The sequence below is a fragment of the Mya arenaria genome, chromosome 5 (genome assembly GCF_026914265.1).
Source record: "Mya arenaria isolate MELC-2E11 chromosome 5, ASM2691426v1".
NCBI lineage: Eukaryota > Metazoa > Mollusca > Bivalvia > Myida > Myidae > Mya > Mya arenaria.
Window position 1 is genome coordinate 69,771,988 of NC_069126.1, and position 26,931 is coordinate 69,798,918.

At 33.7% G+C, this 26,931-nt stretch overlaps 1 protein-coding gene and 1 long non-coding RNA gene across 2 annotated transcripts in view; both read left to right on the forward strand.

Annotated features, from left to right (window-relative positions):
• LOC128234320 (CD166 antigen homolog) overlaps positions 1-26,931 on the forward strand; it is a 97,741-nt gene that overhangs the window by 26,827 nt on the left and 43,983 nt on the right. Inside the window, exon 2 of the mRNA XM_052948495.1 lies at positions 2,752-2,803. Coding sequence (XP_052804455.1) covers positions 2,752-2,803 — 52 coding nt within the window. The remainder of the gene's footprint in view (positions 1-2,751; positions 2,804-26,931) is intronic.
• LOC128234321 (uncharacterized) lies at positions 9,292-25,019 on the forward strand. Its single transcript, XR_008260928.1, has 4 exons — positions 9,292-9,549; positions 16,490-16,563; positions 22,784-22,905; positions 23,318-25,019. It is a non-coding gene; the product is annotated as an uncharacterized LOC128234321 (long non-coding RNA).

Genomic DNA, 26,931 nt, shown 5'->3' on the forward strand with positions numbered 1-26,931 from the left:
GTTCCTGCGGTCGTGAGTCTGAGCCCAAAACCAGGCTCACTTTTCTTCTCAGGTTTACCATATAGGACACCTAAATGGCCGTCAACGAGTCTTTTGACGATTTTTTTAATATGGCAGACTCGTGAGGTCCACCATCCCAGCAAAAAGTAGCAAGCGGTCTTTGCGCAGAGAATCATCGCTGCCACAATTTTGAAATTATCTCCGTTATAAATTCAAATTTCTACGAAAATATTATTGCCGACTATTAAACACATATTAAGTTATGTCAGTATGCCCCAAAAACATGTTAAGTAATCATAAAACACTTGCAAGTGTCGATTGTTTATCAAGTATCTCGATATCGGTAAATCTGGGACAAATCTGACTGGTTGTGTACATGTATAACGGTATTTGTGACCCATAATATATTAATGTGAAAATAACAAGTCAATTGACAAATTTAATCCATTTCAGATCACTGTTGGATAGAAATTGAACAACTTTGTCATTATTTTTCAACATCAAAGCATATTATTTCAGTATATCATTTCGCCCGTTGTTAAATGGTAGAGAGTTGTAGCGTAACAGGGATACATAAGAAATGTCAAAATAATAAAAAAAAATCCCTGATCGCTCATTATTGTAGCTAGTTTACCATAAGCATGCACAATGATTTTTAATGAAAAGGGAATGTTTTTTAGGTTTAGTTTTCACTACTTAAGTTTTAACATTTTTATTCAATACTTTAATTGTACAATAAACGAAGTACACAATCTCACAGTTAACAGATAGTTTGGCATGTATAGTGATGAGTCATAAATTATGACCTGAAGGTCATATCTGGATACCGATTGCATCAATTTGGCTTGTTCATCATCCGTAAAAACCAACGTTATGTCATTATGGTGTCCAAACAGCAACGTATGAACGATTGGATTTACAATAACAAGTATAATTCTTAGTACAACTCACCGTGAAAGCAACATTAAAGCCGTGTTATTGCATCATGATGAAAGTTTTAATATAATATACACATTGAAGGAAGACGTCACGCCCACCTGCAATGTGCCTATATGCAAATCATTTTTTACATCAGCTGTCGTAAAATGCGCATAAATACAATTAACTTAATTATTTAGATATCCAGTTTAAACAGTATTTTTTAAGATGTGGGTAAAAAAACACAATTGTTATGACAAACCCTGTTCGTTTTGTATTATTATTTCAGAGTTATGAAATATAATTTCCGGTCAAAAGTGTATTCTTTAGACGTGTATTCACGTGTTATCCACTCCTTTTATGGAAGTGCCGAAGGTGGATTGTACATGTACCTCGGGTTTTTCCGTATTGATTTTCATTGGTTAACGGAGGTCAAATCCCGCCCTAAACATGTACAATTTGCTTGCCGGCATGAACGCGCTTTATATGAACAATGTATGACGAGCTTTTCTGGTTCTCATTTTCACGGTTCAGTGTTGCCCAAATTTTTAATGCCTATCACTCCGGCAAAAAAGAAGTAGTCCCTTGCATGTACGTACAAACCGTAAGAGGGCTTGTACAGACAAACGCTTCGCGTTTGTCTTCAAGCCCGCATTACCAAAGCGGCTGTTCAGAAACGTCTTGTTAACTCTTCGGTTTATCGTTAAAACTAACGATAAAGCTCAGCGTTAAAGTAAATGACACAGTCTGAAGTGAAATAATGATACATCATATTAATCTGATGAGCCCACCCGTCACTATTATTTGACGTTTTGTTTTGTTTTATCACGGGCATGTAACCCTCTGTGGTTTGTGAACAATAATAATTATGATAATAATAATGATGATAATAATAATAATAATAATACTGTTGGATAAAAAAGTTATAATAGTTAATACCGATAATGAATCAATTAATTATCATTTAATGATTGATAGACACTGGTGCTTTTTATTCTGGTTTACTTTATGTTGTTTATGCTACAAGTTTATCTGTCGTACAACTGCATTGCGTGAGATCACAGTTATTTTAATGATACGTTTCATATAGACAATAACCTGGCTTTTGACTTTTAAAGTCCAAATTTAAAAACAAGGACCTGGCATCTTTGAAACAATTTAAGACACAAAATATAATTAAAAAACCCCACCTCGTTGACCATTGACCCGCTATCAAAATTGAGTACGTATACAAAGCCCCAACGCCAAGAAGTCAATTGGCTACAAACAACTAATTTTCAGACTTCCAAAGGCTATGATTTTCCCAATATTTACACTGGAAACTATCAATTGTTGCAATACAGTGTCAAATTCAGTCAAGTTCTCTGCAAATAGGTTATTCATTCTTCTTTTTCATTCAATTGTAATAAAAAATTGATATTTGAATACAAACACTCCTTTTTCTGTATTAACATCCGGATCTTGGTCCACGAGGGACAGATAACTGTTTTCTTGAGCCATATCCTGGATTTACGGTCAGAGATAAAGCAGGTACACGTTACCTTTCTGAAACGGTGCCGATCGGTCATCTTGGTCGTACTACCAAAATCAACGATTGTCTCTGAAACTCACCCAAAATACATTATTACGTTAATAAAAGGTTGAATTAGAAATGAGACAATAACATTGCTTTACATAAATACTTTTTTCTTGCTTTAGACGTTCAATTATATAACCTCAAGAAAAAAATTCTAGCATGAAAAATGTGAAAGGCCATGTTAAAAAAAAGATATACTTTCTCGGTATACACTAAGCCCCGTTTCAAATAATTGAGCACTTCGATTCTCATTTTAGGTCGTCCGATGGAGCGTCCTTCAGTTACTGCTGACATTTGCCGGCACTCAAGGTAATATCACAAATATTTTGACTATATTCGTCTTAACAATTATGTATGACCGAATTTTATCAACCTCACACATTTAAAAGGGCTGTACTCCGTATGATGAAATAGCGAGAAAAAAAAAGAATTTGTCGAAAACTGACAAACACTTGGTATCCATGTGTACAATGCATTGAAACTTACTAACTAAAGTACCACATAGTTTACAATTAATTTATTTTTCGCATTTTTTTGTATTTTTCCATAAATAAAGATTAATAGGTATGTCTACCTAGAAAAATGTATTCCTTATGCGTGATTGGCTAGTCGATGTTAACACGTGATATTACCAATAAGGTATATAGATTAAATATTCCAACTGTTAATTGTAAGCCTTCGTAGCACAGTGGATTCAACACTGGACTGCAATTCCGGCGACATCGGTTCGAACCTAGTCTCCGAGACGATTTTACTTTACATTTTGGTGTTGTTGTTTTTTAAATTATGATATCAAAGAATAAAACATTTTTTTTAAATAACTGTCCTGAGATTTGTTACAGAAAAAAACAACTTTGTTTGGTGCCAATCTGGTGTACAGTCCCTTTAACTAATAGTATTGAGGAAATAATAAAGATCAATGAGGGCTCCTTGCATTATATTGCTTGAACTGATGGTACACAAATTACGTTGAGATTTTTAATCAACCCCCTTCAAATGCCCGAATTAGTCAGGACCACAAGTCAAGACTGTATAATCCTGTAGGTGTTAATAAAATCAGCTCCAGGTTGAAACGACTCCCTAATCACAGCGCCAGAAAATACCTCATCCTGAAATTTTATGACAACAATGTTCCTGCCAACAGGTTTATACAAATATCGGGACACAAGAACATAACATCTATTAACAACAATAACCACATATATTCAAATCAACACAAGGAAATAGCCAACATCCTTTACCCCGTCAGCAAAATGTTTTTGGTGTACATTTACCGTCTGAAAACGACAGAACATTCGATTGTGACACTATTGTCGAATTAGAAGCGCAAATCTCATTCTACTGTACCCAGGACCATCTAAAAGTTGCTGGTGATTTTTATGCAACAATGCACGGCTATAGCGAAACTCTGTGGCATTAAAAAGGATCGTGGAAAGCTATAGCCTTATACCTGTTAACCTTCGCCCATATAGCAAATCAGACGACTATAGCTACGTAACTAACCGAACAAAGATAGATCATATGATGGTAACCTCCGATTTATATATGCATCCCACGTCGTTTGAAGTCATTTACGAAATACTAACGTATCATCACTTGCCATTTGTCATGACCCTTACGGCAGATATTCAAAGTCGAAATGCCGTTAACGAATGATAGGCGAACTCACGTCGCTTGGGATAGACATTTACATGTATCAAACAATGATAGGTAACGCGTTTATACACGAGAAGTTATTTACACTCTTTGACGTTAATACATTAAATGAGACCATTGTATCAGTACTAGTTTCAACATGTAACAAATATCTACCAACACACAACCCAATACAAAAACTAAAAACTTAATGTAATGATGAAATAGAACAATTATATTTAACTGCCAAGCACGAACAATTACAATGAATGCGAAATGGTCGTCCGCGCAATCCAAACGATTTAAGCGAGCAACATTTCTTTTTAGAGCTATAACGCGGTGGCTCTACGAAATATTAAATCATAATGTTATTGATAAAATCGATAACGCGACAAGAACAGATGTGAGGTTATTCTGGCACCTTCTTAGAAAGCTAAAAAACAAAATCCCTAACAGTGTAAAACTCGAGGTTGACGGCGTAAAATACTAAGGTTAGATGATAAAGGATGGTTTTGCTAGTTTTTACAGATCCGTAGTTGATGTAGGCCGCTTTCAGAGTTTGGGCGTGAAGTTAAAGACATAATTAATGAAAAGAATCGCAAATCTTTACGAGATAATACTACTTTTAAAGACATTTCAGAACATGAAATTAGGGCCGCGATTAGAAATTTAAAACGTAGAAAAGCCCCCGGTTAAGACTTGGTGTTAAATGAACACGTGGGCAACCAGTTATTATGGCCCTGAAGGTTCTGCTTAATAAAATAGTACGGAACGAATGGTATCCAGTTTCATGGACAAGTAGTTACATCACCCCTTTTTACAAGGGAAATGACAAGCCATGGTCAAGTCCAAGTAGTTACAGGCCGATTTCTCTTATTTTTACGTTTTTTCAATATATTCGAGCGTGTCATTGTATAAAGATTTGATAAAATGTCATTTTCCAAATTTCCGAACAAACAACAACAAGGATTTCAAAAAGGACTGAGTTGTATAACTGCAGCCTTTAATTTTTAGGAATTAATTACGCATAGTCTCTATAGTAAAATTAATGTATATGTAGCTCAGTTAGATATGAAAGGTGCCTTTGATGTTGTCTGGCACGACTCCTTATTTTTTTTAAATTGTACAATCTTGAAATTAGAGGTGCGCTATGAAAAACGCTTTTTAATGGTTACCAAAACGTTACAACATACTTGAGGTAGTCTGATTCAACGTCCGACTCTATAAATGTACGTAGATCTGTTCTCCAAGGGGCGTGTTATAAGGATTTTACTATTAAGTGCATGTTAACGACTTGCTTAATCGATAAGAAAAATCCGGCTATGGCGCCAAAGTTGGTACAATTGCTGCAGAGAATCCTACCATCGCAGATGACATTACACCGGATGCTTTGACGCCCTCCGGTCTTCAGCATATGCTTAATATCGTACTAGACTACGCAGTTTTTTACAAAATTGAAATCAATACTACAGTACTACAAAATCTTGTGGCTTGTCGTTCTCCACAAAACGCTTGTTATTCCACTATGAGTAACATTTGCCGGAAAATCGCTTAGTTTTGTCGAATCGTCAATTTATTTAATGATATTAGTAAAATCTAATATGGGATGCGGTCTACAACACGTATTGAAGAGCAAAAACACATACCATGCCATTAAAGGTTATGGACTACATGGCAAGGGTCTTAGTCAATTAACTGTCACAAGCATTTATAAAACACCAGTATTCCATCTATTTTGTATGGAAGCGAATTGTGGAATAACATGTCATCGAATCTCGATATAATCAATAGAACTCAACATTATGTTGTTAAAATGATTCAAGGCTTTAATAAACAAGTGTGAGTCAATGTTGTGACTATATCGTCTAATCAGCTTAGTAGAGATCCGCAAAGTATCCTTTCTGCAAAATATAATGACGTTGCCTTCCGATAGTTTAACATGACAACTTTTTATATGGAAACATATAACATTTCAAAAGCGTCGAAGAAGTAATCCAATGATTGACATATGCGCTTTGGTAAACAAATAACGCTTACAAGATAGCCTTAACGATTTCATATTGCATAATGTAGCACGTTCGTAGTCGAGCTGGAAAAGCTCTATCCATAAAACCGTAAAACAAACAGAAGTAACTCTACGGCGCGAAAGACAGTGACAGGGATTTATTATCGTTTAAAAATCTCCATAATCTAATTGAGCCATGTGTTGTGTGGCAGTCCGCAACGAATCGCTCGGACTTAAAACTTGCGCACTTTATTGCGAACTTGTGGCTAGCTAAGCTCTCTTTACTGCACTCCGTGTGTTCAATTTGCAAACGCCTGTTCTTTGAAAAACAAACGAGCATATGGCTTTTGATTGTCCGTAGACAGCAGCTGTACGCGGAAGTTTTTATTGTGATCTAAACATGGTATTTGGTCATCATGTCGGATCCGACTTAGCTTTAAAAGATTCGACCATTCTCATAGATTTTGTTTTAGGGAGCAATTACATACAAAATGAAAACTGTAATCAATTGCTATTATGCAAGTTCAGTTTTCGTTATGTACAAGATGCGTTCAATGTAAACAGCATCCGGATTAAGTTTGCAAATCCGGAATTTTTGCAAACTTATTTTTTTTATTTTTCACCCAATGTTTTTTATTTTTGTATTTTTAAAATGTGTTAGGTAATACTAATAAGAGATATTTTTTGTTTCCTGAAATTTAATTTAGAAATATGTTTTTTTGGCATTTAAAGTCAACTTTTCCAATGGGAGTCCCATTGGAAAATGGCCTTCCCATTGGAAAAATGGTTTTTCCAATTGGAAAATCAGCCCAACATTTTTTGTTGGAAAATTCTCCCACATTTTCAAAAAAGGAATTAGTGATTAATAACAATCATTATCATTAATGGTTATAATGTTATCTAGAAAAAGTGCGTTTATAGTACTTTTTATCATTTTTTGTAAAAAAAAATCCCGTCGACCATTTTTTCCAATTGGATATTTCCCACAATTCAATATGGGAAAAGTCAGGAAATTGGAAAACTCCAATTGGAACATTGTCCCATTGGAATCTTCCAATTGGTAACATTGGCAATGGGCTTAATCCAATTGGAGGTTCTGGCAATAAATTTTAATGGGAAAATATTTCAACTTTCCTAAATCTCTTAAAAGAACACCTATTTATTTATTTAGGAATATATTTGAAGTTTTGTTTTATTGTTTACCTGTGTCCTGACATTGTATCCATCCAATTCCAAGCTAATACTTCTGTGCTGATATCTTAGCGATAAGATTTAAGCATCTTTTAATGAATTTGAATGCAATAAATCATATCAAAAATTACCTGAAGTATTCTTACTCAACCAGTGACACAAATTCCATTTTTTAAATATCTTTACACTAGTTCATCTCCTCAGACGCCATTTTTAATCGATTAAGTTGTGGTTACAAACGACTAAGAACTTATTCATTTTTTCAAAGCTATACTCACTTTTACGCTTGAAAATGTTATTTCGGTTGTCAGTACCTTTACACAGAAAATGTACCATTTTCTTGATTTTTAATGAAGATGTAATTAATTGATGGAAATCCATATGAAATGTTTTACCTAAGATAATAGTTTATTTCATACACACTGTTCTGCAGGGGAGCAGGACCTTTCAACCCCAAGAGGCTTTTTAACCCTTCTAAAAAAGAACACTTTTCAGTTTTCAACCCTTAGACTTTTAAACCCCTATTTCAAAGACTTTTCAACCCCTACCTGTTTGGACTTTTTAACTCCTATAACAAAGACTTTTCAACCCCTAGTTGAATTATTTTAATAACCATATTAAAGACTTTTTAACTCCTAAACCAAAGACTTTCCAACCCCTATTATTTGGTTTTGAGCTGGTCCAAGCTAAACACCATTAAAAATGCTGCAAGGCATTTTAGAATGTTAACATGCATCATGTGCCAATGCCTTCCTCAAACAGTATTACTAGTATATGTTTTAGAAAAAAAATATCGAACTGTACAAACATGTAAGGCTGGTGAATTTTGCATTACAAAATAAACGCTATTAATTGGTAATTAATGCCATGTTGTCACTTTACTACATACCCGGTAGTAGTATATAAGCCAGTCATCCTACAAGATAGTAGTGAAGCAAAAATACACATATGATGATTACTTGTAGATCATCTTGTATATGTGGAAAAAATGAACTTGTTATCTAGCTGATTGTAAAAACACTTTGTCATTCTTAAAGGGACTCGTACCTCATTGGCACCAAATAATCATTTTCCAGGTAATGTGTCTGAAATAATTAGTTAACTCTTTGATACTGAAATTGCAGAACAAAATACAATGAAAGTATGAAAATAAAGTCTTGTTTTAATCAGGGGTGAACCTACGCTTTTTACGTCATGGACAAATAAATAGCATAACCACTCAGCAAAAGGGACTCATACATAATTTATGGATATTTTGATCATGCATACCTTGGAAGCAACACCTTTTATTTCGTATTTAAAACAAATTTGCTAAAGAACCACATTTTACAAACTACGAGCTATAACTTATACAATAAACTCATACCTGGTTGAGCATTTTTGATGTAGAAATGAGGCACCCAAACTGCCAACAAGTACATATATGCATGCATAAATATTGAAGCAATGGTTAACATCGTCGCTTAAGTATATCCCTCACGCATCAAAATTAATTTTGCAATTGCACTAGTGGCCAGAAGGGGGGGGGGGGTGACCCCCCCCCCCCACAACCACAACGTACCGATGTCGTCCAAGTTAACTTTTCGTTTCGAGGCAGGGGATACAGGGTAATCCAGAAGAACTGGAAAAAAGGTTGTGAAATTGCGTAAATTTGTTTATTTTTTGTTTAGTGACACTGTTATTCAAAATCAATACATACACATATATAACAAACATCAATTGTGACTGATAAACCTTTAACTACATACTAAATAATGCATTTATTGAAAATATTTATTACTGATAACAAGATTGTAACCGTGTTTTTAATAGCAGAAAGCGCAAAAAATATTTAATGATTGGTAAATGCTAAAAGATTTATTGTGGTCTACTATAGTCTCATAAGGTAGAAATACCGTGTGTAATGCTCATTTCTTTCAAATTTAACTCGATATCCTTCATAAGAACCATTGTTTTCGACATTTATTCATTCTTTTAGGAATATTGAAACAACATTATTAATTGTGGTAAACCTTATCTGGCAGTACTTAAGAGTGCATCTTTGACTTTATTACTCGAGTGAATGCACCTTCAAACCGGTTTAACACCAACATGTCACAGTAATCAATACCATCTGTGTTAAGATGTCGGGAATGTGTTAGACGAATGATTTTGTTTTATGGAGCTTTGAAGAGCGATGAATGGCACTAAAGTGGTGCCAAATGGATATCTCAAACACCCATTGGTAAGTCATTTATTTTTTTCCATTTAATTTTTTGTCTTGATTTTTGAATATATAAACAGTCAATAAGTAGGACATCTCGTTAAGAACGTTCACTTGAAACAGTCCTCTTCTTATCCACACTTCGACAAGGAGTGGGGCTACTCTGCCTAAATAGCCGTCAACGAGTATTTTAAGAAATATCAAAATAATAAAAAATGGTGTCCCAGTGGTTGCACCAGTCAATTGTTACCATGCCCCCCCCCCCCATAGTCCACCTAAATGACCGTCAATGGGTCTTTTGACGATTTTAAGACTATGGCAGTTACAGGGATACACATGAAATGTCAAAATAATAAAAAAAAGTATCCCTAATTGCTCATTATTGTAGCTACCCCCCCCCCCCCCCCAGTCTAAAATTATAGACGTGTAATACATTCTTCCAATCCTTACTGGTTGACGGTACATTTCCTGAACAGGGCACAAATCCTGAACACCGGCTAAAACACGCGTTTGTTTACCGTGATCGATTATTCGATGATCTAGATAAATACAGAGGCTTGCCTTGGTCACACTTGCAAAGTTTCATCTTGTTTTGTTAAGCATTTTTCTAAAAAATGCCATTTATTTAATATAGCATACTTTTTAATTATAATTGTATGACCATGTATTTTCGCTTTTCAAGTGTTCGGTATTTGTGCCCTCCATAGCGTATTTTGAAGGGTGATTTACTATCCATAAAATTGAACGATTTTCGACATAATATTGACGAGATCGTGAATCTGTACTTTGACAGCTGTTTTCACATGAACCAAAGATGTTTCATACGAAAGTTTAACTTACTACAACATAAACTCTCCAAGATAATTGTAAAAAACATCAGAAAGTGTTCGGATTTGTGACCTTAGCCAGTAACGTCTAAACGGGTTTGTGCAAAAACCGGGGGTGTTTTGAAAAATATTGAAATTGTATTAAGTGAAGTATTTTATGGTTTAAATTGATCATAAAGGTTTATATTCATACTTTACCATGTAAGTGAAAAGTTATTTTGCATTAAAACACATTATTTACCTTTCCAATAAAACAAAAGTTGACTGACACAGACAACAATTATGCCAAGCGGAACAACTCGACCCAATCGTAATAACTCGGCCACCACTGACAAGCTTCTAGATAGACCTCGAAAATACAATCGTAACAACTCAGCCATGGCCGAAATGTTCCAATTGTTTAAAAATTGTGCCCTGAAGCCTTGCAGGTGCCCTTCATGTATATATCGCTATGTTTTGACAGCAAGAAATGAAAAATAAACGTCAAACTCATAATTATTCATAGGATATGACATTTTTATGTATGGAACTGATATAAAATTACATAATCTGGTAATATTTCTTGTTTTATGATATTTTTGAGATATTAAATGCTTTAACCCAGAATCCCGATCGGAATAACTACCCACTTTTGATACTAAACAATTTGTATGTGAAGGATTTGCCATATCAAAAAAGATACAAAAATCCGTAAACGTACAATTCTTTGGCAGGGTTCGACACTAACAGTAGTCCGGTAGTCCGAGACTACCAGATTTATGGTCGGACTACAAGACATTTTAAGTCAATAGTCCGTCGGACTACTAGAAGAAAGTAAATATCACATCAGTTAATTGAGCATAAAATCTTTATTACGCTTAAACTTGCGTAAAACGTGATGTCAAGAAGCCGATTATCACCGGTAAACACTCATTGTAAAGCTTGCCGAAGATGGCCGGGCAGTTCCGGACAACATGGACTGTTAACCGAATTTCGCGCGCATTTCGTATAGCCTTTCGATTAATGTTTAAACCAGTCAGTAGAATGTCTTTATTTAGAAAGGGAAAAAAACATTTTCACACTCTATGGTGTGTTTTAATCGTCAGACATGTGCACCTCTGCTTAAATGTCAGCAAGGTAGATTTGGGTCCAAGTGGCAGATTTTCTATATCCCTTGCATTTTCAGTCAAAAACAATGAAAGATACGATGCAGATAAACACTTGACGGTTGTAACTATTTTTAGATTTTCTGAAAATACGTCATGATTATTATGGTTTAGGGTATTGTCAAATGTCGGTGTTTATTTAAAGCAAACAGAAGGAATATTATGTCTGGCTTATGCAATCTTTTAAACTGGCTTTTAGAAGAACAGCTGATAAATTAATCATACTGCCAAAACAGGTATAATGCAGTGTAAGTGCAGACGATGACAGAGTTGTGTGCTTTAATTTTCGCGCCAAAATGTAACATTTTATACATTGAAGCTAGGGCCAATAACAATTAACACCACGCCGATAGCGATAAGGCTACACCTACAGTGTCACATGACCTCCGACAAATACCCAGAAGCAGACGATAATAATACAAAAGTTATAAATGACAATCAGATAAAAAATGCATGGAACATGGTAAAACGTAGCAATAAAACCAAGTATAACATTAAATAAGTTCATTATTATTAATTGTATGCAATGTATAATTCAGGTAGAAAAATGTCTAGACTTTAAAATAATTTATTTCTAAATAACATCGGAATTTTGTTACAGTACAATAACAGTCTCTATTTTAAAACTCAAATAAAGGGAAACAAAACATGTATTAATTTCCTATCCGAAAATCAACAAAAAAAGATGTTTGTATAGATCCATTGTCAAAACTCAATGGATTTCGCTGTTTTTCTTCCTTTTTCGATTCAGAATCACCTGTTTTATACAAGTGTAATGCATTATTATCATTATTTATATAACTACCTTATTGTTTCTCTCAATGAATAAATTTCCGTTTTAAATGACATGCAAAACTGTTCTAACAATAAGCATAGAAATTTTGAAACGACCATAGTCATTATACATGCAAAGGTTTTTACTTTGATTTGCTTCATTTTAAAATATGATTTTGTTTTATCTATACGTATATACTTTTTGTGACCTTAAGCTATATATCAGATATTTAATTAAATTTAATAAAAAAATGTAACTCACATAAATTGAGGTGTCTTTTTCACTAATATGTCAAACAAACTTAAATGCAAATGTATATGCCTCGGTTTTAAAACTTTTCGCACAATAAGGAGACAAATTTCAAAATCAAACTAAATCGCAATATATCATCAATATTGTACACTAATTCTCATAATGATATTTCTTATTTTAAGGCTATTAAAACGGAAATATACGTATATTATGTACGTTTACATTAAGACATTTTGAGAATTGAATTAGTCTACTAAACAGTCCCTTGTTATCAATTATAATTTTAGCGGCATAAAGGGAAAATGTCAGTATTTCGGATTTCTTAAACTGTCTTTACTATCTCTCAATTATGAGACATAATTTGTGTTAAATATATATAACAGCGTAATTACACTACTGTTGATATGTGAGGATTGTCGGAGGTCATGGCGGATAGCAACGGCAACTGATAAGCCCTGCCTAATTTGGACGCTAGTTTGAGTGACAGGCAGCGTCATGTTAATTGTTATCTTACTCCCATACAAAAAATAATTAATAACACTTTCGGAATTTATTTCATCATGTTTTTTTAAGTATTATATGATATGTTGTTTAGATTAACAAAGAATACTGAATAGTAGGATGCCAATAATCAAATATTGTTTATCAGTAGGATGTCTGTCATTTGTGCCATAACTTAGCAACGATCTCAGTCGAGGTGTTTTAGTGTCAAGTGATTTATTGCAACATTTTCCTGAAAGTGACAGATTATGGGGTATTTTAGCATGGTTTTTAGATTTTTAATCTGAGGTATTTTAGCATAGTTTTTAGCATTTTTTTTGGTTTTAAAATTAAATTTAATGGCCAAAAATTGTTTTGAAGAATGTGGAAATTTTAAGATTGAAACAGATAAAAATCATGACCAATCAAAGGGTTATACTGACAATGTTCTAAGAAGGCTAAGTCTCACAAAACACTGAAGGAATCCGTTGCAGGCTTGCATTTTTATGGACTACCATAGTTTTTGCTGGACTACCCAGATTTGGGATCCAGTAGTCCGAGGGACTACCTTGTGAAAAATGTTAGTGTCTAACCCTGCTTTGGTCTACTAAGATTTAGCTTGTGAATGTCATTTTACAGCGAAATCAACAAGTTAAAAAAATACTCATGACCTGTTCCTTATCAATATGAAATATCTTTAAACTTTTAGGAACATTATGCAAAAAAAAAACAACAGTATGTTTTACCTTCGGTATAAGAAAATAACTATTTTCTAATAAAACTACTGTTGAAAAATGTAAGCTAATGAAATGGAAAATAAAAAGATGCTTCCAAACATGCCATATTTTCTTGAGACCATTCAGGGGGATTAATGTTCAAAAGTCTGAAAATTCAGGGGGATTTTGGTAGTATTCAGGGTTTTTTTTTAGCAGGTCTAATTTGACAAAATTTCAAAGTATTTTAAGACGCAAGTACACAAAAACAAATTGCCATAATTTTGAAAGACTCCCGAGGGGATTATGTCCAGAATTTAAGGGGATTTGGGTCACATACCAGAGAATTTTCATCATCGCCATGTAGCATTACGGGCATGACACACGTGCCAATTTACCTTGTCTACCCCTTTTTCCAGCACTTCATCTATATTTTAATGAGACACAGCCATATTGCATAATAAAAGCACTCACTTGCAAAATAGAATACTTCACAGAAAAATATGTTTCAGAGACAATTTAATGGGCTTACCTTCCTCTAAAATTGGATACAAAATCTGCTCATTATGATCATAAATGATGACTTTCAGACTAATAGAGAGAATGGAATGATTTATCAATATTTTTCATTTCAATTCCCAAATAGTCAGATTTGTTTGCTTCTGATAAAAAGCAAATGCATAATTTATTGTTTAAGTTCATAAACATATCATCTTTTGGCATTCATCAAAAAATAAAAAACATCACCACCATAATATTAAAATAAATAAAAGTCATTTCATCCGAATTGTCTACTTTCAGTTTCTCTTCTGGAAGTTCTGTTATTTTCCGATATTTGAGATGAAGGTCATGTCATGTATGTAAACATATTAGTGGGTCATAACAAAGAACAGCATTGTCTATTAGTTATTTTAATCCTTTTCTTTACCAAATAATGTACTGTCACCTTTAAATCATAAATCATTTTGATGACAATGACACATGTTTAAACACTTTAATTTGTTACATCCTCTCTGATTGGATAAAACCTATAGTTTTAACCAATGAAAATCGTCCTTTTATCTGACCAGTCTAATTGACATTTCTTATGCAAATTCTGACAGTTTCAATCAAAACAATGCATGAAATGTGCCCTGCTGACTTATTAAGTGTCACCCAATTGGTGTTGTTAAAACACACCATCAGTTGATAATCCAATTAAGACAAGAAGGGCATTATAACTGCAAACAGGCATATATAATTAAACCCTGTGATAATTTTGCGTAATTTTAAACACACTTTTTTTAATTTCGGGGGATTTTCATCCCCCTCCGGGAGACCGGGGGATGGGTCGAAATTCCGGGGGATTTTTCCCCCTCCGGGGGATATGGCATGTATGTCAGCTTCTGGGTTGCTTTGAAGTTGAACTGCTCACATGAACCCACAAAAGATGTGTAGGTATGTGCTTAACAATAAAGGATAAAACATTAAAATGAAGCATTTCAAGTGGAGGTTTTCATTAGGGTAGTGCTACCTTAAACACACACTTTACAATTATTTTTTTCTCTTTTTTAATCTATTTTCTTTAACCAATGGACTATACAAACAGTAGGGTCAGTCCCAGTATACAGGACAATTATTCAATAAAATGTTTATCCTTTTGATATCATAATTGGTAAAAAAATATCAAAATGTAAAGAAAAAATAACAGAGACCGGGTTCAAACTGTGGTCGCCAAAATTGCAGTCCAGTGTTGTATCCACTGCTATGAAAGTTTACATTTATTTATTTGATTTAATATATACCTAGCTTGGTAACATTAAGTGATAACATCGACTAGCCAATCACACATAAAAATTAATTATACTAGGTATACCCACCTAGTAATCTTTTTTATGGAAAAAAAATGTGAAAAATCAATTAATTGTAAACTATGTGGTACTTCAGTTAGTTAGTTTCAATGCATTGTACACATTGATACCAAATTCATGTCAGTTTTCGACAATTTTCTCTTCTTTTCGCTATTTCATCATACGGTGTATAGCCCCTGAATAAAGTTTTACTCTGTTTCATTGAGTATATTTCTTAAAAATCCTTTCTTTGTTCTAATCTGCTAAAAGGTCACAGTCATGTGAGCATCTTTGAGGCCTCTCAGTTATTATAACCAATGCACCAGTCAATTGTACCAATGCACCAGTCAATTGTAACGGTTACTAACCACGCCCCCCCCCCCCCCCCGGTCCGGGGGTATACTGGGAATAGTCGGGAATTGGTCGTGTTTTTACTTTCTATGTGGCCACGCAGGGCCGGGTGACCGCAGTGGTTTTGTCTTTGAGCCAAATTTAGCCGAGATTGGGCCTTATATAGAGTCTCTGGTGTGCAGGGGCATTTGGCCGGGGTTTTACCATCAGTTCGTTCCCGCAGGGGAGGGGATTAGACCCAGGGTTGGCTGGACCGAAAGTCAAAGTCCCCGCTATTCCCTGGACCTGGGGGCGCCAGTGTTACAATTGACTGGTGCACAACATATAAGATATTTATAAAATAAATAAAAGTACAGTTAATCAATATATTTTAATTTTAATGTGGTAAATTAACAAAGAATTAGATAGATGCTTTATGCAAAATCTCACAAAGATGTAAAAAATTACTAAAGAGTTCAGGTTTGCTAGTTTGTAAAAATATTTCATGGAATCATGGTCAATTGTTATATTATATGTCCAATGACAGCCCATATATTTTTTAACTACTTGAACCTTTCTTGTTATAATTCTTATTATTATTTTTTTTTAGTTGATGTGTGATGCTGATAATACAGAGACAGCTAGAGTGACAGAGTTTGATGAATAAACTTAAATTAAAAAACAGTGAGTACAATAATCTATTTTAACATGTCTTGTGTGTAAAGTGTGATTCCGAAGCAGTAAATATATATACATATATGTATCTTTAAGTTTTGAATCACAAATTTAGATCAAAGATCTATTATCACACAAAACTTAAAGGATATATATGAAAAGTCATGTGAATTGTGCAAGTCATATAATATAAAATTTATATTGATCAAGTCAAGCCATGCCATGTAAAAAAAACTGACATCATATCAAAGATTGTATGAATCATTCTCAGAGCTATTGAAAATATTTAATTGGTTGTAAGCGGACCATGCACGGTAATTTTGAGTAACCCCACCAGCCAATACAATATGGCTAAAAAGGCTTTGATAATATTTTTTATCTAATGTTTATCTTTCCTAAAATATTTATATTTATAAATCTATTTACCAGTATAAATCTGTATTTATTTATTTATTAATGCATTTATTTGCTCACTAATATATACAATACACTTATCGTTGTATAATGTCTAGCTAATACATGTATACAAATATGCATAATATGCATAATTATTGGGGGGGGGGGGGTCATAATTACCTATGGTGTACTGTCTTGTTCTTACGAAGATATGATTTTGACTAAAATCCTTACTGAAAAGGCAGTGCAGACTGGCCTGTTTAAATAATTAATTAAATCTTAATGGGTTTAAATGTATTTTATTTTATTTTTAAAGATATTTTAGAGTTTAAAAGGAAGAGAGTCTGTTTTAAAGACTAAATGATTATATAGTCAGGATAAAAAATAATTATTTTTCAAAATCAAGTTCAAATAATTTTCCATTATTTGGCAAATGGAAAAAAGCTTTATATATTAAGAATGTTTTACTCGATAGAAAGTAGGCCTAGTATCTTTTGCATTGCAACACTAAGAAAGTAAATATTTATTTTTTGTCTTTTACCAATTCCATCAAAGTCTGTGAGTGGCTCATGATGCTTAGGCCTGCCAATTTAATGGTTTTCGAAATCATAAATTGAGACAACTTATAACTTTTGTATAAAATCTTCAAAGCTTTCAATAACTTAACATGTCATCCACCTTATTGTCTCAATTTAAAAATAGTTTTCACTCAACAACTTACTTATTAATCAGGATAATAATTTGATAATGACTATCACTATCATTCTGTAAGATAATGTACTGGTACATAAATTTAATCCCCAATATATCAGATGAGTGTGATAGTATATGCTCTTAATAGTTGTAGCCCAGAATTATACGTAGGAAACAATAGAGTCATTGGACTGTTACACGAATTTCAATAGCTCGAAATTCGCCTTTTATTTGTACCAGCATGGGAAAACCCTGTTATGTTAATACATATAGCCCGGAAGTAACAAATAAAAGGTGAATTTCGAGCTATTGACAGTCCAATGACTCTATTGTTTCCGAAGTAATGTGTGTATATTACAACGGTTTAATTTTGTTTGTACCGGAGGATTAGGTCGGAAAAACTAGAATAGCTATAATTCCGGGCTACAACTATTCCGGGCTATATGTATTAATATATATATATATATATATATATATATATATATATATATATATATATATATATATATATATATATATATATATATATATAAATGCACGAAATCAATGTGGGATTTTCATTAAGTTTTGGTTAAACCATCTTTGTAACAAATTACAGTTACTTCCAAATTACATCTTATTCTACATAATACAAACTGGAGGACAGTTCTTTTTATTTGGTAATGTTAAGAGACTTGAAGACAAAAAAAAATGTTTAAATTCAGAAAACCTTACACAAAGTAGAAACCTTCTATTAATGTCATTATCTTGAAAAAATGAACATGCCTTTTAGCAAAATTTTTGTATCAGTCTGTGAAAATCTACATTTTGCCTTCGACATGTTATACAATTTAAGGATATTTACATGGAAATTAAGTTCAATTCTAAATTGACAGTCATGTATTTCTTCCAAAATTTTCATAGTATTAGGAACATGAATTTTTTATGAATTTAAGTGCATAACTGCAGATAATGATCATTATCTTAAATCAATTACAAGCCAATTCATAGTCATGCATATAGCCGCCTTTTCAAAATATGATAGTGATTGTCTCAAATGACCAGTCTTTCTCTGTGGGGGGTGGGGGCTGTCAGTCATAAGGAAACCTTTAAAAGGCATATTCATTCAGCCAATCAGATGTCAGGTTCAGTGAAAGGGGCGATGCCAGGTCAAGTAAAAGGGGTGGAGCTAAAATAAATACTGACATTCAATGAAGATAGATCCCCCTTTGGCCTCACAAATATGTATCAGTCACACTAGGGGGTGTGACAGGGTCAAGCCATAATGGAGCCATAGGCAAGCAGACTTTTATTAACCCAACAACAGGTGTAATTTTTACCAACTGAGGAAAAAACTTTAGAGGTTTTATTATTGCTCATTTTTTTATACAAATTAAATATCTAACAATGACAAATATAAAATATGATAATTCAAGCATAATATTGACACCAAACATGACACATCTTGCAAATGGTCTTGAATAAAATTCCTACACTTTTTATAATGATAATACATGGGACCAATATCAAAACCATTATCCTGTTAAATAGGACAATGGATTTGATATTGGTAATTCGCAGACAATACAATGTAATTAAGTAAAAAATATACACAGTATGCACATCTGGCTTCAAACAAAAATTGTTGCTTAGGCCAAAAAAAAGTATTCATAGTTTCCATTTAAATATCAAAAAAGGTAGGCATACGGTAACTGTTGTTTTTTTTAGGACCATGTTTCTTTGGCAAACTGACCTATATCAGGGAATTATTAAGGTCTTTACTAAAAAAGCACATATTGATCAAAACACCAAAAACAAAAAAGGATCAGAAGGATGAAAATAGGGTCAGTTGGGCGGAAACAAAGATTTTTGAATCCTTATTTTGTCAATGATGTCATGTCAGTGATCAAAATGATAACACAATTTAAGCCCTGCATTCTGGAATGTGGGGCTAAATTCTTGATTGTGTTATAGTAGGGCCAAAAATAAAATGATTCGGTTAGGGTTACATCCTTTTTAAAAACAGAAAGAGTAAAAAGTATAAAGGATTACATTTTTAAAATACATAATATATATGCGTTTTCACTTTAAAATACATGCATTGTTACAGTCTTGTTTTCAGTAAGTAACTTTTCCTTAAATGCATTCTTTGGAAAGTAATTTAAGGTTTATTATTCAAAATATATGTTAGTCAACTTGTGTATGTATTGATTTCCAACTTTTTTATTTTTTGTTTAAACTTTATGTATTAGAATTTCTTTGCGTAAATACCTGCTTATGTGATAAAAGACTGCTGACTAAAGATTAGATTTCAGATTTTGATATTTCCATTCCAAATTTAATGTTTTACAGCTTAAACTGCTACTAACAGTTTAAGAAAAATGCATAAAACATCAATTTTGGATGGAAGTATGAAAAGCTGCAATCTGATATTTTGTCAGCAGTCTTTTATCGCTGGTTTGCAGATATTTACGCAAAAATTCGCTTGTTCGAAGACAAAATTTTTAAAAAAAGTTGTCAAAACGTTCAATCTGTGAGGTTGCAGCTTTAATATAAGACTAACATAAATATTAAAAACACATGAGGCCGCTTTAATATTAACATGTCAATATCAAAAAGAAGATGAAAACTGAAAACTATGAGAAAGTGTTTTTATAATTAAAAATAAATTGCTTAAAGCAAATATCTGAAATTAATAATTGTCATGCAAAGCAGCCTGTAATGAATATGAATAGATTTTGGCCTTGAACACCTTTTTATGAAGAGTGTTTTGAAGTAAGGATTATCATAATGCTGAACTTAATATTGTACTGTAGCTTTGTAGCAAATCCTTATGATTAAAGTCACTGTGTCTTCCTTATGCTGTGATAAAGATCTCCATAGTAACATTTCTAAACCTAATAAATTAAGTGAAAAAGGGTGTTTATTGGGGGTAATAAAACACATCTTGATAATGGCCAATTAGTTTTAATCTTTCAAGTGTTGGTAGGATGGGAGGGGGGTCTTAACTTTTTGAACTGCCAATATTTTCCTGGTTATTTTGTCCACCATGTCAAAATGATCTGGGTTGTTTTATCAACCCTGTCTAAATGGGTTGGACGTGTTTTGTCCCCTTAGTCAAAAATGACATGGGATGTTTTGTCCTACATTTTTATAAAGGAGTTCAGAATAAATAACACATTAGTTTTCGTGCTTATGTAAAATAAATGCAAATGACTTTCATTATAAGTTTAAAAAATACTCTTAACGCTGCATTCTCACAGATTTACCATTTTTACAACTTTTTTATCAGGGACCTCATACTAGGTAGGCTTATTGGTCATGACCAGCAGATGAACCCTATTGATTTTGAGGTCAGTGGGTCAAAGGTCAAGGTCAGTGTGACCTTTACATGAAAAACGGTTTCCGATCAATAACTTGAGAACGCTTTGACCCAGGAACCTCATACTTGGTAGGTGTATTGGTCATGACCAGCAGATGAACCCTATTGATTTTGAGGTCAAAGGTCAAGGTCAGTGTGACCTTAACATGAAAAACGGTTTCCGATCAATAACTTGAGAACGCTTTGACCCAGGGACCTCATACTAGGTAGGCTTATTGGTCATGACCAGCAGATGAACCCTATTGATTTTGAGGTCAGTGGGTCAAAGGTCAAGGTCAGTGTGACCTTTACATGAAAAACGGTTTCCGATCAATAACTTGAGAACGCTTTGACCCAGGGACCTCATACTTGGTAGGTGTATTGGTCATGACCAGCAGATGAACCCTATTGATTTTGAGGTCAGTGGGTCAAAGGTCAAGGTCAGTGTGACCTTTACATGAAAAACGGTTTCCGATCAATAACTTGAGAACGCTTTGACCCAGGGACCTCATACTAGGTAGGCTTATTGGTCATGACCAGCAGATGAACCCTATTGATTTTGAGGTCAGTGGGTCAAAGGTCAAGGTCAGTGTGACTGTAAGCTGAAAAAAGGTTTTCTGATTGTCCATATTTTTTTAATGCATGCACAGATGATTGGGATTGATGTATAAATGTTTGTATAGAAATGATTTTCTTTTATGTTACTATTTTAGTTGGGCATTTATTTGCCTTCTTAAGTTATCATAAGTAGATGACCTGCCTCATATGCATCCAATGACAAATCAGCTGTCATTTCAGTCCATGCATATTTCATTCAATTGTCCAAATATTTCTGGCAACTTGGCGCTCAGGGGGCATAATGTTTGACAAACATCTCTTGTTATTTTTGTCTTGGAAAGAGCAAATTTTTGCGTAAATATCTGCAACCCATTGATGTAAGATTGTTGATAAAAAAACAGATCTTAGATTTTCATATTTTCGAAAATGTTTTAGAGCTTAAAACCTTACTAACGGTTTAAGAAAAATGCATAAAACATCAATTTATGAACTTAAATATAAAAATCCGCGATCTAATTTTTTGTCAGCAGTCTTATTAACTGGTTTCCATGGATTGTAGCGAAAATTGGCTTGTTCCAAGACAAAAATTAAAAAGTTGTCGAAATGTTTAATCTGTGATAGTGCAGCTTTAATTATGGTAGCTTTTCAGTCATTTGCCTATATATGTCTATTTGATTCAGTAAACATTTCATAATATTAAAGCTAGGCTTATTAGGATATGCTTATTTTTCATTGGGTTCTATTTTTAGCACATAACAGCTTCATTACAAGAATATATTAATTATTATTAAAGCTGCATGCACTCTCACAAATTTACCGTTTTTACAACTTTTTTATTTGTTTTTGTCTTGGAAAGAGCAAATTTTTGGGTTTAATAGTATCTGCAAACCAATGATAAAAGACTGCTGACATAGATCATATCGCAGATTTGCATATTTTCGTTTGAAAGCCAATGTTTTGTGGGTTAAACTATTACTAACAGTTAAAGAAAAATGCATGATCTAATTTTTTGTCAGCAGTTTTATATCACTGGTTTTCATGGATTCTTGAAAAAAAAAATACTTCCTCTGTTGGCCAATTGAGAACAAAATCAAGAGGTTTTGGGTTTTGCTGTTTATATGTTCTGGAATTTTTCAAAAGCATTTATTTATAGGACTTATGAATTTTATGTACAGCATTCTGTATATTGTCAAGTGTCCTTTTTTTAAATTATATACAACATGTATAAATTTAATGTTTCAGGAAATAACCACCATCTCTCTCAGAGGTCATCTTTCTCATTATTGTGGGAAACCTCAAAGGGCATCAGGAAAACCTTCATCAACCTCTTTGTGCCCAGTGGCTTGTGCAACAGTGTTTCAGAAGTATAAATACCTTTTTAATTTGTGTATATCAATTGTATAATGACTTGTTTTTATATATTAAATATATATATATATATATGATTTATTATATATATATAGATGGTTAATCTTATGACTTCCTGATAGTATTTAAGTTGTGAAATATTAAATAATCTTATCATAAAAAATGCATGGAAATGACAATAAAAAAAAGATATTTGTCGAATAGGAAGTTTCACCTGTCCTGTTTATATTACAAATCATTTTAAATCAGACAGAAAATTCAATATACTTGTTGTATCTCACTGTTGATTTGTCTTCACATTTTGTATTGTCACATCAAGCCTGTTTGAACATCCTAGAGAAGATAAGTGTATAGAAGCGGATATGATATAATAAATATGCATATAAATGTGCTTGGGATTATTTTCAGATTATCATTAAAATGGGGATAATGGATGACTGGCCACACATATGGGGCTATGGACAAGCTTCAGAGCAGGCTGCCAGGTGGTGGTGTTAGTAGTTTATACTCCGGGTCCCGGCGTGAGCACATTGAAGGGTCCCAGAGTGACAGTTCAACCACCCACACCTATCCTGGGCAGAACCAGTACTAGGTGCCTTCACCTCTGCAAGGAACTGACAGCTTCTGTACATGCCAGGTGCAGTGGTACAGTGCGAATGGTCGTAGAAAGGATTTCATAACCAATCACAACAGAGGTCACCTGGTCCGCCCGGGAATCGAACCCGGGATGTCCAATTCAGAGTCCAACGCTCTACTGATTGAGCTGACCGGGCGGACATATTAGCTACATTAGATGACAAGCCATCTATGCTGGACATTCTTCACAATAAAATGTGATGTCACAGGAGCTGTCTATCTCAACAGCTCACACTGTCCGTATTTGACTAAAAGAATGAATGAAGTCACTGCAGAAGTTAGATTGAGGAATGTCCATGTCACTACCCATCATTTGGAAGGAGTTGGATAAAAAAAGTGTGGCCTATGTATTGAAACAGGTCCGATTTCCAGTTACGGACAGTCTTGATTTGTCTGATTACATTTTTGACCAACATGATGGTCTAAAAGAACACTTACTGGTAACTGGTAAAATCATGGCCCAGTTGTTCCAAGAGGCAGGCGAGTGGGAAGTTACTAGACTCCATTTCTTTATGGGTTGATCTGAGGTTCCAGTTCAGTTAAAGTACTGATAGAACACCAAGTGTTTGCCATAATACAGCAACATTTCATTTGTAACTATGTATTTGTTTGAATTGTTGAAACAGTACTGTTTACTAAATAATGTGTATGTATATGAAGAATAATATTATAAATAATTTGTAAGAACCTTTTGATATTAAGTAAAATGTCGATAAGTCTAAATATGTATCTGCGAATCATTTTTGTATATCTGTAAAGATTACATTGCCTATATTCCTCAATTTATATTTTTCTTTTAGCCAGTCAATAACTTTGTTAAGTTCTATCTTCAAAATTGTCGGGACAGGGATTATAGCCCTTAATTAACCCAAATATGTAACATTCAATGCAAAATTGGCTGCAATTAGGCAGTTCAGATGCAGGAACAAACATCACTTGGGTCCTTAATAATAGCTTTCCATCTGACATTGAAGATCCAATAAAAGGAATTTGTCATGTGACTGTTTATTAACTCTCAATTTATTGAAAGTGAAATTACTTACATGATTTGTAAGAACTAAATTATAATGATATCAAATGATTGTTTAAATTAAATAAAATAGATGATTACATACATGAACTATTTTTATTTCTTGTTTGTCAATATGAAGAGTAATGCAATGGCTTTTGAATTTCATAAAAAAGGATGGAAAAATGTATGTTTATTGTTTATAAAGCAATTAATTAAGTAATAAAAGTTGTTTTTTTTTCTTTTTTTTCAAATTGTGCTATCTTATAATACAGATCGTTATTTGTTTAATTTTGGTACAAATGAAGTATATAAGGTATGTCTAATGTTACAAATAGCAAAAATTCAAATGCAAATCATGGTGACTTGACTAAATGTGAATGCTAATTGAATCAAAATAGTTAATAAATAATAATGTTCATTTGAAACAATTGAGAGTATAAGTTTGGTTTGTGTATGCCATATATTCCCGGGGGGGGGGGGGGGAAGGGGGGGGGGAATGAAAAAATGAAAAGTATATTACTATGCGCAGTGCTATAATAATTAATAAGTAAATGTTTTTGTGATCACAATTTGTCCGGCGTCCGTCTGTCGTCCGTCCGTCCGTAAACTTTTACTTTAAACGACATCTCCTCATAAACCGCTTAGCCAATTTCTTCCAAACTTTACAGGAATGTTCCTTGGGTGGTCCCCTTTGAAAATTGTTCAAAGAATGGAATTCCATGCAGAACTCTGGTTGCCATGGCAACGGAAAGGAAAAACTTTAAAAATCTTATTTTTCAAAACCACAAGGCCTAGAGCCTTAATATTTGGTATATAGCATCATCTAGTGGTCCTCTACCAAAATTGTTAAAACTTTCCCCCTGGGGTCAAAAATGGCCCTGCCCCGGGGGTCACTTGTTTTACATAGACTTATATAGGGAAAACTTTAAAAATCTTCTTCTCAAAAACCACAAGGCCTAGAACCTTAAAAGTTCTCCTGGGGTCAAAAATGGCCCCGCCCCAGGGGTCACTAGTTTCATTACATAGTGTTATATAGTAAATCTTTAAAAATCTTCTCCGAAACTGTAAGGCCCAGGGCTTAGATATTTGGTATACAGCATCATCTAGTGGACCTCTACCAGATTTGTTCAAATTATTGCCACAGGGTCAAAATTGACCCCGCCTAGGGGGTCCTTGTTTTTACGTAGTGTTATATAGTAAATCTTTAAAAATATTCTTCTCCAGAACCGTAAGGCCAGGAGAATAGATATTTGGTATACAACATCATCTTGTGGACCTCTATCAAAGTTGTTCAAATTATTGCCACAGGGTCAAAATTGGCCCCGCCCTGAAAGTTATTTGTTTTTATATAGTCTTATATAATAAAACTTTAAAAATCCTCTTCTCCAAAATATAAGACCTAGAGCTTTCATATTTGGTATATAGTGTTACCTAGTGGACCTACACCAAAGGTATTCAAATTATTGTCCCGGGGTCAAATTGGCCTTGCTCAGGGGTCATTTGTTTTTACATTGTCTTGTCACATCTTTTCCTCTGAAAGTAAAGGTCAGAATGACTCCATACTTGATATGTAGCATCCTTACATGATCCATTAATTCCATTTAGAACTCTGGTTGACATGGCAACCTAAAGGAAAAGTGTCAACAATTGGTTACAATCATCTTCTCCTAAACCGCTTGGGCAATTTTGATGAAACCAAGAATGATCCTTGGTTGGTGCTTTTTCAAAATTGTTAAAAAAAATTAATTCCTTGCAGAACTCTGGTTGCCATGGCAACCTGAAGGAAATTATAGGCTGTCGTGTCCGCGCTGTGACTTTCTCTTATATGGACAGATTTTAAAATGAAAATGCCATATGTTTTCAACATACCAAGACAATGTGTCGTGTGCAAGACCCATGTCCCTACCTCTAAGGTGAAAGATACACAAAGTGTTTATTCACAATGGAATGCTGAATATGAGGACATAAAGAGTGTTGGCTGTCATTTAGTATGATTGTTGTTTTTTTTGCTCAGAGGCAATTTAATATAACTTGCAATATGTATTTGACACATAAAGGCAAGATAAACTTTTTATACGCCCGAAGGGTCGTATTATGTTATGGCCTCCATCGTCTGTCCGTCTGTCTGTCCGTCTGTCCGTCCGTTAGCAATTCCGTGTCCGGGCCATAACTTGGTAACTAATAAAGCGATTTTCAAATAACTTTATACAAATCATCACTACATTAAAAGGATGTGTCGCGCGCAATTTCCAGGTCCATACCTTAAAGACTAGAATCACCATGGGGGTGCGTTAGCAATTCCGTGTCCGGGCCACAACTTTGTAACTAATAAAGTCATTTTCAAATAACTTTATTCAAAGCATCATTACTTTAA